At 32.8% G+C, this 13791-nt stretch overlaps 2 protein-coding genes across 2 annotated transcripts; one reads left to right on the forward strand and one right to left on the reverse strand.

Annotated features, from left to right (window-relative positions):
- Positions 1-885: 885 nt before the first annotated feature.
- Positions 886-1407, forward strand: LOC115985719. The gene has a single exon (XM_031108632.1). The coding sequence runs from the start codon at positions 886-888 to the stop codon at positions 1405-1407; it is 522 nt and encodes a 173-aa protein (XP_030964492.1).
- A 9215-nt stretch (positions 1408-10622) lies between these two features.
- On the reverse strand, positions 10623-10916 carry LOC115985720 (VQ motif-containing protein 1-like). Its single transcript, XM_031108633.1, has one exon. The coding sequence runs from the start codon at positions 10914-10916 to the stop codon at positions 10623-10625; it is 294 nt and encodes a 97-aa protein (XP_030964493.1).
- Positions 10917-13791: the final 2875 nt, after the last annotated feature.

Genomic DNA, 13791 nt, shown 5'->3' on the forward strand with positions numbered 1-13791 from the left:
GGAGCCTATACCAATGTATATGTTGGGCAGAGAGCCCAGCCCAAAGAAGAACTCCTCCTCGGCCAGGTAAGGCCGAGGACAAACGGGACAATCTATCATTGAGAGTGACACTCCGAACCATTCCATGGAAGATGATAAGTATTAAGAAAGAAAAGGACAAAGGGAGGCCTGAAAATATCTAAGGAAAAACTGCTACTATTACATTAAGTGCTTTGCAACTAACTGAACACTGTTTTTCAGCCTCTACAACCACTCTCAACGACTTTAGGAAGGGGCTGATAGGACAAGTATCATCACTATCAACCTAAATCTACATGTGGACAGTGGAAATGAGGAGAAGATAGTATAAAATAGGGGGGAAGGACTGGTAAAGTGGGGGACGAGATATATGAAGAATGAGTCTCCTCGGATAAAATCTGAGGACGTCTCTTCCTAGTAAATCTATATCATCTTTCCTTCTTTATCATCCAGACCTGTTGGTTGATCGTCTGATTCACAAAGATCCAAGTTTCCAACCCATTTCTCTACAAATTCATTGTATTGGGCTCATTAAACCAAGACTCCATACAATTTGGGCTTGAGCTCCAAAATTGTGACCCTACAATTACATTCAAGTATTCAACCACACAATACTAGTGTAAAACAAAATTTGATATCTTTCTTGGTAGTATCAATAATTCACGAATAGATAGAATGCATAAACAAGAGACAACCTCTCTCCTACCCAACCTTCAAGATGGCAAGCTGCCTTCTCTGAGGACAAAGGCCTTAGCCTCAGCACCCCGGTTACCGATGAAGACATTAAGCAAGGTCTCTGGTCCCTTAAGGCATTGAAGGCTCCGGGTCCAGATAGACTCCATGTTGGATTTTTTTCAAAAGTTTTGGATGGTAGTTGGGGATTCTATCAAAAAAGAGGTAAAGCAGATTTTTAATGTGAACAAAGTGCCGGAATATCTTAATAGAACTAATATTGTGCTGATTCCTAAGATTGTCAATCTAGAAACACTTGGTAATTATTGTCCCATAAGTCTATGCAACACTGTCTATAAGATTGTGTCCAAGATTATCGTGGCAAGACTAAGACCTCATCTTGATAAGCTCATCTCCCCTCTCCAATCAGCTTTTGTCCCAAGAAGGAGAAGTGTTGATAATGCTATTGTGGTCCAAGAGCCCATACACACCATTAGCAACAAAAAGGGGAAGGTGCGTTATATGGCTATTAAGGTGGATCTTGAGAAAACTTATGACAAGTTAGAATGGGGTTTCATTAGAGAAGTCCTCATCAATGCCAATTTCCCCCATGATCTTGTCAGTCTTGTGATGAGTTATGTTTCTTCCGTGTCTACCTCTATTCTCTTTAATGGAGGAAATGTTGACCCCATTCTTCCTTCGCAGAGAATAAGATAAGGTGACCCACTTTCACCTTATCTCTTCATTCTTTGCATGGAAGTCCTTAGGCATCTCATTGAAGAGAAATGTGGTGAATGTAGTTGGAATCCCGTGAAAAGTTCCAAGAGCGGGGCTACCTTCTCTCATCTGTTCTTCGCGGATGATTTGGTTCTTTTTGCAAAAGCGGATTATGTCAATTGCATGGCGAGAAGGGATGTGCTTGATACTTTTTGTACTCGGTCTAGACAGTCCATTAGTGAGAGCAAGTCTCAGGTATACTTCTCTCCAAATGTGGATATTGATTCTAGGGAGTCTCTATGTGATATATTTTGATTTACGTCCACCCCAAACCTTGGGAAATATCTCAGTTTCCCAATTAAACATCGTGGAGCTAGTAACCAAGACTTAAACTTTGTTTTGGATAGGGTCAAGCACAAGTTAGCTGGATGGAAAGCAAACCTCTTGTCTTTGGCGGGTAGAGCTGTACTCATTCAAGCTTCCACTTCCACAGTTCCCACTTACGTAATGCAATGCATGGCTCTTTCTTAAAGTTTGCTTAATAATATTGATAGAGTTAACTGTAATTTCTTGTGGGGGTCGTCTGAAAATAAGAAAAAGACCCAATGGGTCGGATGGCACAAGGTCACAAAGCCTAAAACAGAGGATGGGTTGGGTATACTAATAGGTCAAGAATGTATTGACCCATTGTGATAAATTAACCAATTGATTTAGCCAAGTTAATTAATTAATTCAATTAACATGCAAATTGCGTGTTAGCATAAACAAATCACCAATTAACTAAAGTACTGTGGAAATTAAATTGACACGATGATTTGTTTACGAATAGGGAAAACCTATACGACAAAAATCCCACTAGGTGATTTTAAGGTCACCACTCCCGAGAATTCACTGTTATCAAAACAAGCGGTTACAAATAAAGGAATCCCAATACCTTATCCTTGAGCTACAAAACAAGCCTTATTGAGGATCTCATTACCCTCCTCATCATTCTTATTGCGGAATATCCACTTTGTACTGATGATGTGCTCACCCTCTGGTCTAGGTACTAGAGTCCAAACATCATTTCTCTGAAATTGAAGCAATTCACCATGCATAGCTTCAACCCAACTTTCATCCTGAAGAGCTTCCTTAACTTTAGTGGCTTCAACCATGATCACTTTGAATTCGATCAATTTTCAGGCTCTTCTCATTTTGCAATCTTGTGCACAAGGCTTCTATGTGCTTAAGAGCGTCAGACTTGGATTGTAGGAGGATGACCCAAGTGTACCTAGTGAAGTCGTCTACCACAACCATGATGTATCTCTTTCTACCAAGAGACTCGGTTATAGTTGGACCCATAAGATCCAAATGTAGTAGTTCCAATGGTCTAGATGTAGCAAATGTTTGAGTGCCTGGGTGTTTAGCTTTCGTCTGTTTCCCAAGCTGACATGGTCCACACACCACATTGCTCACTCTACTGAGTTTTGGTATTCCTAAAACTGACTCATGCTTAAATACAATTGAAAGATATTTGTAACTAGCATATCCCATCCTTTGGTGCCATAAATCTTTATTTGGTAAACGAATGTTATTGCACACAATATCAACATCAGGAACCAAGCCATAACAATTGTCTAAAGTGCGAATACCACTTATGCGTTTCTTTCCAAACTCATCCATGACAAGGCATTTTCCCTTTGAAAATTGTACCATGAAGTCTTGATCACATATCTGACTTATGCTCAATAGGTTCACTCTCAGACCTTCTACAAATAGAACATTTGCAATGTTTGGTAGTCCAAGTAGAGAGATGATTCCCTTTCTTTTAATTTGTGATTTGCTCCCATCACCAAAGGTGACATTACCACCTTTCTTAGACTTGAAAAACTTGAAGAGAGATCGGTCTCCAATCATGTGTCTTGAGCAACCGCTGTCAAGGTACCACAAACATGTGTCCATGACCTTAAATGCGGACTTCATCATGAAGCACACTTCGTGCTTAGATGACAAATCAGTGGGAATGGTGTTTTCTCTCATCTGCTTTTTATGAACTAAGCCTTCAACTATCACTCTTCTCAAATGAACTCCTTTGCACATTTTTCATTCTAAGACAATCTAGTTTCTTCTTTGTTAAGCTGAGACCTTGTCCAATAGTCATTATAATAGAATTCAAATAACTTTTAAACTTGCATTTTCTAATACACTAAAACAAGTAGAGATTAGAAAAATAAGATATATTTGAAAACAAAAATCTCTTCAAGTCGGTTGCAGCCATGACAACAGGGGTTAATGGATCACACAGCAAAGATCAACACCTAATCAGAGTGTGCCTGCTCAAATACCACTTGATAGGCCAAGAATGTATTGACCCCTTGTGATAAATTAACCAATAGATTTAGCCAAGTTAATTAATTAATTCAATTAACATGCAAATTGCATGGTAGCACAATCAAATCACCAATTAACTAAAGTGTAATATAAATTAAATTGACATGGTGATTTGTTTACGAATGGGGAAAACCTACACAGCAAAAACCCCACCGGGTGATTTTAAGGTCACCACTCCCAAGAATCCACTATTATCAAAACAAGCGGTTACAAGTAAAGGAATCCTAGTGCCTTATACCAACCTATAGTTGAACCCTTACTCCAATACCCAATTGGACTTGTTCTGTAGTGACAATCTCTCTTTTCAATGCATGGCTCTCAATACGTGACTAACTAATAGATACGCGGATCCCAGTACGCGACTTAATCACCAACTTGAGAAAGATGTTCGCTGCAAAGTTCTTCTGTTCATCACACGAATAAAGATCACGAAGCTCCTTGGTCACAAAACCCTAAGGTGTACAAATAGAACAGCTTCTTCAAAAGAAAGATGAACTAGGACAAATTCTGTCTTCGGTCACAATTTGCATGAACACGACTTTGCTTCACACTTGCGCAATCTTTGACGGCTCGTAAAATAATCCTTATATATGTTTAGGGTAGTGAGAAAAGGAAGCCTAAAGACATACTTATGGATTGGAGTGAAATTAGCTCTAAAAAACTGAATTTTATAAATCTCGACAGATAGGGTATCTATCGAGCTAGCTGTTAAGTTTTGGGTTTCAGTAGCTTTTTAAACCTCGATAGATGTTAACTGTCAAGTTTTAAAATCCAGCACTTTCTCACTTTTTTCTTGGACAAACTTGCATGACTTTAACACTTGAATTTGAAATCTTATTCCTTGAAGTATTAAACACATCCTAGATCTACCAAATTACAAGTAAAGTGCGTTTTGTCAAAGGATTAGTCAATTCTAAATTGACATATGTTCCTAACATTAAATCACATATGTCCTAACATATACAATCTGGCAAAGGGAAAAACATTGCACTCCTAGCAAAACTCAATTGGAGGTTTAACTTTGAAAAAGATGCTATATGGACTAATGTTCTCAAAAGCAAATACTACTCTCATCGTCGACTAAATGCCAGGAACAAAGACAAGCTTCCTTGCTCTAGAACTTGGAAGGCTTTAAATAAAGGGGTGGAGGTTTTCAAGAAAGGTATTAGGTGGATTCCAGGAAGAAACAGTGAGCTTAGTCTTTGGCATGATTCTTGGACAGCCAATGGTTCCCTAAGGTCCCTCATTCAAGGACCTCTTGCGGCTGAAGAAGAGGAATTGAAAGTTAGAGATGTGCTTGGACTTGATGGATGGGATTGGTCTAATTTGTCAATCCAAATTTCGGATTCAATCTTGTTGGAGATCCGATCCATTCCTTATTCAATGACCTCTAATAATGGGGATGACAGATTAACTTGGAAAGGAGATAATAGAGGGGACTTCAACCTTAGGTCTGCTTATGCCATGGCCATTGATTGCAAGGTTGGTGATGGTAAGTTCACTGGTACTTGGGTTTGGAAGTTAAAAACACTACCTAGGATTAAAACTTTCATATGGCAATGCTTGCACCAAAGTATTGGAGTTGGAGTGTGTCTTGTTTAAAGATGTCTCAGCAAAAATGAGGTCTGCCCTTTGTGTGACAATGAGTCTGAAACAATTTTACATAGACTCAAAGACTGCCCTTTCTCTAAGAACATCTGGTATCGATTGGGCATAAATTCCAGTAGTAATTCTTATGAGGATGATCTTCAGCTTTAGATGGAGAAAAATTGCAAAGATCAGTCCCACAAGTTGCAACATCAACCCCCATGGAAGATTATTTTTCCTTTTGCTATTTGGGGTATATGGAAGCATAGAAATAATGTTATCTTTTGAGATCATGCTGCTCATTTTGACATTCACGAAGATATTGTTTTTAGAGCTTCGGAATTCCAATATTGCGTTCTTGATCCTACATGCATGGGCAACAAGACCATGGTGCAAGTCAGATGGGAAAAGCCCCAACAAGGTTGGATTCGACTCAACACAGATGGTTCAGCTCTTGGAAATCCAGGCAGAGCTGGAGGTGGCGGCATTCTCAGAGATGACCAAGGGAATTGGGTTGCGGGTTTCTCCAGGAATATTGGCTTCTCCACTAGCTTCATTGCTGAGCTTTGGGCCCTTAGAGATGGGCTTACCCTCTGCAACAATTTAAATTTAAATGCTGTTGACATTCAAATTGATGCTAAAGCAATTGTTGTTCTGCTCTCAAATCCTTCTTACTCTAACAGCTTTGCCATGTCTATTGTTGATGATTGTAGGCAGTTGATTTCCCAGATTCCCCAAGTCCAGATCGGGCACTGCTACCGTGAGGCCGACTCTTGTGCAAACTTCCTTGCTAGGATAGGTTCCTCTTAAAATAGTGATTTCATTTTGTACAATGATCCACCTGTGGATCTTATGGAGCTGTTAAGCTCAAACTCGGCTGGCTTGTATTGTAATGGATTGGTATCTGACCCCCCTCTCCCCCCTTAGTTTGCTGATTTAACGGCAATTTGATCAAAAAAAAAAAAAAGAGACAAATTATTATAATATAATATAATGTTCAACTCCTTCGTAAGATAAATTTCAGGTCCGAAATGCCCTAACTAACATATCTTTTAAAACCCAAATACATAACAATATATTTTCCCGTACTACATTATACCTGAATGCTAGCTATTATTACGAAAATCAAAACACACTTTAAACCAAGTGACAGATGAAAATTTTCATAAAGAAAGTCCAAATCTTGGATCAATCTCGTTCTCCCTCCAATTTTATCTGAAAGCATAACACATTAAAAATGTAAAACACAAGTTAGAAAATAAATTAGATATAAAATAACATAGAGAGATATGTTTACGGTATAACAAGCAGCCGGTCAACTGTTTAAAAATGATGTTAATGCATAAAAAGAAAATAATAAAAATTAAAAATATATTATGTTTGTAAAACCATTAAGTATGCCAGTTGAATATCTGTAGTCTTCAAGTAATTATGTGCGCCACAAAATATTCCACAATACCGTATAACTAATGAAACCACCATATATTATAGAAATAAATTAAAGTCATTTACAAGGTCATATATTCAAACTAACTTGATCGAAGAAGATCGCCTACTACAATTACAATATGGGGGATTTATATCATTCCTCAAAGTTAAATTCAAAATTGGTAATGATGTAGTAACAAATTATTTTCCAGAAGACACAACATACAACAACTATGGAGGAAATTTTAATAGGCTTGTCACTATAGGTTTTATTGCAAATACATTCACTTTTTTATTTTTATTTTGACATTTGAGTATATTACTAAGCTTCTAGACAAAGTGACAAACCCATACCTTGATGTAGTAAATTTAAAAACAAATGAAATTGTAGCAACTTGTTAAAGTTACCATTAATTATATTTTATTTCACTATATAAATGTAATTGAACTCTAGGCTATTATTAATAAAATATATATCCCATGACTATATTATTTTAGCATTCAATCCCTCCATAAATCACCCATACTGAAACAAAATCAAAAGGTATTGTCACTCTGTAAATCACTACATCTGATGCCTTTGAGTCCTTAGTTTAATCTTTTAATTATTCTTATATTTACGTATTCCATCTTGAAAATGTGTGTTTCCACAACACCATATGCCAATATGCAATTGCCTACAGTACTAAGATTTTTACTATGCAAAATCTCACTGTAGTATATATAATATCAAAGAAACTAACATTTTATGTTTGAGTTCACCATCCTTTCATGATTGATAATCTCTACCACTAGCAATCATGAGATTTATTTGTTCAAATGACAATAATTAGTAGAATAATAAATCTTATAGTGGTCCAATTTAGTGTACCTTACACACTCAAGATACACCAACATATCAATCAAAAGTCTCCATTTTTATGACCAAGACAGATCCTTATGATTAATATGTTATAGTTTTCAGAGTTGAAATACCCAATTTCATCACTAACTATGAAATGGGTTTATGAGTTTACAAATAATTTGAGATTTATATCTTTTGTATGCGAATCTCATACTCATACCAAAATCACATACAAAGCATCTCATTGACTACAATATAATGTCCAAATATTCATGCAAAAAATAATCTTATAAAATAAAACAACTTTTATTATTTAAAAGATAATGTCATACAATTGGATTTTAGGGCAGTACTCCTAACATAGTTTTGGTAAAACTCTATCTAAACTTCAAGAAAATTTAAGTCTACTTCAACTAAAACCTTTTACGAAAAAGTCCTAAAAACTCTATTACCTAAATTTCAAGAAATTAAAAGTACTACCGCAACATAAATTTTATATATCTTATTAATTTTTTTTATTAGTAGTCTAAATTGGGGAAATTTATTATCTAAGTTTCAAGAAATTAAAATTTTACTCTAACTAAAATTAAGCATTTGGAATCTACCATGTTAATTTATATAACCATATATTCATGATCATTAATTTTTCACAAACTACTACAATATAATCTAGATATCAATCTTGTTATCATGGAAGATATTCTCATTAAAATCTGTATTTAAATCTAAATCATGCTATTCTTCGCTTCTTAAATATAAAATCAAATTATCAATTCTATCCGTGGACAAACAAATTACAAAAGATATCCAATTTTAAAATCAAGAAATAATAAATCAAGCATTCAATCAATTAAAGATAAATCCTAGATCATGAGAAAAATATGATTGAACTCATATTGAGAATCCTATCTTAGTCAATTGATATGAAACAAGAACAATTAAATAATTTAAGAACAATCACTGTGGGAATATGAAGCAAGAACAATTAAATAATTTAAGAACAATCATTGTGGGAAAAATTAAATCTCATAAATAATACCTATAATTATTAACATGGCTTTATCCTCAACCTTAATTAAAAATTTAACTACTCATGGTAAACAAAAGAAAACACTAAAATAAAACAAAAAATAAAATAAAGAAATAAATAGTCATTGTGTTGTCATAGAGAAAAGCCACAGAGGCAGCCACTATCGGCTCTTTCCTTTACCTCGACTTAGTCTCTTCTGTTTGCTCTATTTATATTTTCCACTAACAGTAACACACTTAATACGAGTCTGATTAGCATTGTTGTCTATTACATACTTTGTTTTGCTCCTTATATTCACACAACACAACACACTGATATTAAAGGTACGTTTGGTACGCTATAATAGCTATTTCTTATAAATAACCATTCAGTTGTTTGGTTGTATTTTTATTACAAATAATAGTCATTCTTTAAGAATGATTATTTTTTAAAATGAAAAATAACTATTTCTTAACTAGCGTAATAAATACAAAAATAAAAATTCCTCAAAGACCCTAACACCAATTACTCTCTCTCTCTCTCTCTCAGGAATCAAATTCAAAATTTTTTTAATTTTTTTGGCTTCGTTATTCTCCATGTTAATTTTTTCTACTATTATTCTCACTATTGGTTCTACGTTTAAAGCTCAATGATATGAAAAGAGTCAAAAGAACCTACTATGCTAGCATGCTCTTTGTTATGATTTGGTATTAAAATTTTGAAAATTATAAATTGTATTTAGTTTTTGTATTGTTTGTATTTATAAATTGTTATCTATATGTTGTGATAAAAATAACTATATTATTGTGAGATGATGTTATCAATTTTTTATCTTTAATAAGATTAATTTATAAAAATAATACAAATCAATATATATATATATAACCAAATTTGCTTAGGAATCCATAACGCTATATTATATTATAAATAGTTTTTTTTAGGGATTATTTGTTATAATTTCAACTCGGCTTTTCATTCCTATATTATATTTTAAATAGTTTTTTCTTCTTTTTTTTTGGATTATTCTTCCAACACCACTTTGCTATACAGTCTCATGCATTGATTTTGGCTCTTGGACCGCCTTCAAAACAAAAGATATGTAAAGTTGTCTGATCAGGTTTAATGTTAATATATATGAGAGATATTTTGGTCAATTAGAAAAAGTTTGATCAAACATAAAAGGAAAAAGAACTAAAGAACACACAATCTAAAAAATAAAAAATAAAAAGAACAGTGATTGTAATAGGCAAAGACTTTTGGAGATTGTTGTTTTTATTTTTGGAATTCTTTACGTTTATGTGTATTTATGTATTGGTTTTAATTGAATTGGAATTATCTTTAAAACTTTGGTTTTGAATGAATAATGAAAATGGCAAAAGAAGTATGTTCCAATATTTAGAGTCTTCTTTATATATGTTGTAGTTTAAACTTGGTATGAATTGTTAAATTGTTAATTCACAATTTTATTGTTCTTCTATTAATTAAGAATTAATAATATTGCCATTTGCAACCATCATGATATGGTATTAATGATGTGATCATTCTAAATTCCTTTAGAGTTTAGATAGAGTCTAGAATATATTACATTATTATAATTTTCTTTCAAGAAAATGGCAATGGGATCCACACTCGTGCCAACATAAACTTGTATTCAAGAATAGGATTCAAAAAATGATGATGGGATCCAAAATATGAATCCCAATGAATAATTTGTTTAAATTATTATGATTGGTTCAAATAGAACTTTCTGTTATAACAATTTCAAATAGTTATTTATACCAACAAAAATCATATATACAAGTGTAAGTAGGACATGAGAGTAACAGAGTGAGAAAGATTTCAATGGTCATTCACTACTTTTTATTTTAGACATATATAGGGTTCTATTAATGTCATTCATTTTAATAGAATTGAAGTATAGGTATCCATTCTAAAAAGACCACTAGTATAGGTTCACAATATACACTTATGAACTGATCATTGCCATAGCTCATACATTGGTGGCATCTCTCTAAGCAATTTATCAAACTCCTTGAACGATAAATTCTTCATCAAAGCCGCCTTATTACCACCGGAGCCGGACCAAGTATTCGCCTCCATCCTCTCCATCCTTTCTTTCAAAATCTTGCTGTCTTTCTCTCTCCCTTCTGCTACCGTTGAATCTTTACCAGTCAGCTTTTGCACAACAGATTTGAAGCTCATAGCATCAGTTTCCACATAATGGGTGTTGATGATCACAACCTTTACTGGCTCTCTATTGCAGCCCGACATTACCAATCCTCGAAAGAAAATCAGAGGAAAAAACAATGAAAAACCTGGATGATTCAAAAGGTTATTTCAGTAGCAAATTAAGCAATACATTTGGTATATATGGGTTTGCTTTTGACTTTGGTTTTATGTTTGGAATAGCTAATATAATGGATGGAGGGTTTTTATAGAGAATCATAGTTGTTGTACGGTGGGGTTTGACAGTTAGAGAGATGAGATAAGTTGACCGTTGCAAGTTGGAGGCAGTCAAGACGGACCAAAAGTTTAAAGATAATGTCAAAAAGGCACACGCAATTGACGACCATGCAATTCAAGTTGCACGAAGGTACGGAACTTAAATTACACGCTTGATTGAGATCATGCAATTCTTATCAACGGTTGAGATTGATAGTTGCGAAAAGCAACTTTCAATCTTAACCATTCATTCAAAAAAATTAAAAAGTAAAAATTAAAAAGATTAAAAGAAAAAAAAATGTGAAGGATTTGGATAAATTGCACAATAGGTATTGTACCGGATTCTAACCAATAATAAATACAAAAACTATCACAGTGAGATTGATAGTTTCAAAAGTCATTTTTAATGTATGCCCTTGAATAAAATAAATTTTTACTTTTTTTTTTTGTTTTTAAATTTATCTCGAGTGAATTGAACAGTGCAATAGCAAATACACTGATCTCAATTTGTCAAGCTCTTCATAATTAAGAATAAAATAATACAAATGTGTTTTAGCCCAATAAGAATATTTTGAAAATATTATAATATTTTGTTGTGTTCATAAATTTTTTTTTGGAATTATTATGAGATTTATATTTAACTTATGTCTCTTAATATTTTAATTTTCAAATACTCCCACCCCAATTATAAAAAGGAAAATAGTTTCTTGGCAATTTAAGGCCCGTTTAGTAATGTTATTCTAGTAACGTTATTTATATTTTTTGAAAATACGTGTGGGTGAAAAAGTATATGGAAATACGTGTAATCTATATATATATATATATATATATAAAACCGAAACTTTTGAAACTCCCACAATTTTCCACGTCAGCACAATACAATATTTAAATTAAATTAAATTTTCCACCTCATCACTATTTTCTTTTTCCAATGCAACTTAGACTTCTAGCCAAATAAGGACACTCTCCCATCGCCTTTACTCTCTCCTATTTAAGAATTGTTTGCGTAGAAACCTAAGCCCCAAAAACTATTTTCTTCAAGATTTTTTTTTTTTGAGGGCGGCTCATGCTTCACAATTCATATATTCCACTTATGTATTGGACTCCTCTCCTTCTTCGGTCAATGCATCAAGGTTAGGGTTATTTGATTTGTTCAATAAAAATTATAGATTTGTTGCTTTTTCTTATAAGTTTGTCAATTGTTATTTTGTTTATTTAATTGCTGGGCCTGAATCTTTTAATTAAATCTTCAATTTTTTTTAACCTTTTAAAAGTTTTAATATTTTGAATTTTAACATTTAAAAGGTTTAAAAGGTAACTCATATTTCTCTAATATTTCTATGTTGTGTAGACATATTTTTTTTTTTGTTTATTATATTTCTCCATTGTGTAGTCACATAATTTTTTTTTTGTTTTAATAAATTCTTGGCTCAAAATCTTCTAATTGTTTGGTTTACATATGAATTTTTAAGTTCATTTTTTGCAATACATTTAATCGTCTGGCCAATTTCAATAGTAGAAAAGCTATAATCATGGATTCCCTTCTTTCTATTATATTTCTCTATTGCGTAATTATATAAATAAATATATATATATATATATATATATATATATTTATATTGTTTTATTTCAATACTATTGAAGCTTAGAATCTTCTGATTTTTTTTAAAAAAAAAAAAATTTGGCCTTTTGGAAGTTTTAACATCATAACTTTTGGGTTTTATTTTTTCTATTATCAGAAATTATCTAGAAGATTTCAATGAATATCCATGGATTATTCTTTTTGAGGGTAACCCATCTTTATCTTATATTTCTATTCCTAACTTTTTTTCCTATATTTTTTCTTTAATTGTCCGTGTTTATGTCTCTTTTGTTTTTCTTATTTTTACTTTCATAGCGTATGTACATGTTGTGTATGTTCTTTGATTCTTTCTTTAATGATTTTTGTGTGAGTATATGTCATCATATCTAGGTACTTAGGCAAAATCTATAAAGACTAAAGATGCTTCTTCTTCTTTTTTCTTTTTCTTTTTTCTTTTTCTTTTTTGTAATGAATCCTGTGTTTTTCATGACTTTAGTGAGCCATATTCTTAATGATCGAAATGGTTTTGTTTGACGTGGATTTTGTTCATATTGGTTTCAAAGTTTATTTCTTGGCTTATATTATAGATTGTAATATATTTATTCATCAAACTGTTTAGTTAAGTTTTCGAAATTGTTTTCAGTGTTGGACATTTTCTTGAAGCATGTTGGTATCATATATTAAAATACTGTTAAGTTGATAATAATAATAATAATATAGTTTAATAAATGTCTGAAACGTATAGCTGTTAACAAATGTTTTACCTATATGATTTTATTTTACAAATTCAATTTTAGTGTTGTACTCAATACATTTCCCGTGCATCGCACAGGTTAGTGACTAGTATTGTTTAAAAACTGAAAACATATATTTAAACACATGTATCAAATGGCCATTCAACTAGATATGTCAACTCAAAACGTGAAAGTCAGACCACACGATAAGCAGATATGGTCCATTCAAAGATTGCGTAGCCAAAAAAAAAAAAAAAAAAGATTGGGTAACAAGCAACAAGTCATTATATATTACCGTTATTAAAAACGTGAGTGTTGGATCTTGGAACGTTGACATATCCAATTTTAACTCTACATATAATCAAAAGGACAAAAAAGGACTTTTCAA

Source organism: Quercus lobata, chromosome 4 (assembly GCF_001633185.2).
Source record: "Quercus lobata isolate SW786 chromosome 4, ValleyOak3.0 Primary Assembly, whole genome shotgun sequence".
NCBI classification, from domain to species: domain Eukaryota; kingdom Viridiplantae; phylum Streptophyta; class Magnoliopsida; order Fagales; family Fagaceae; genus Quercus; species Quercus lobata.

Coding starts and splice junctions, on each gene's coding strand:
- LOC115985720 (XM_031108633.1), bottom strand. CDS start 10,916: ATGTCGGGCTGCAATAGAGAGCCAGTAAAGGTTGTGATCATCAACACC.
- LOC115985719 (XM_031108632.1), top strand. CDS start 886: ATGGTAGTTGGGGATTCTATCAAAAAAGAGGTAAAGCAGATTTTTAAT.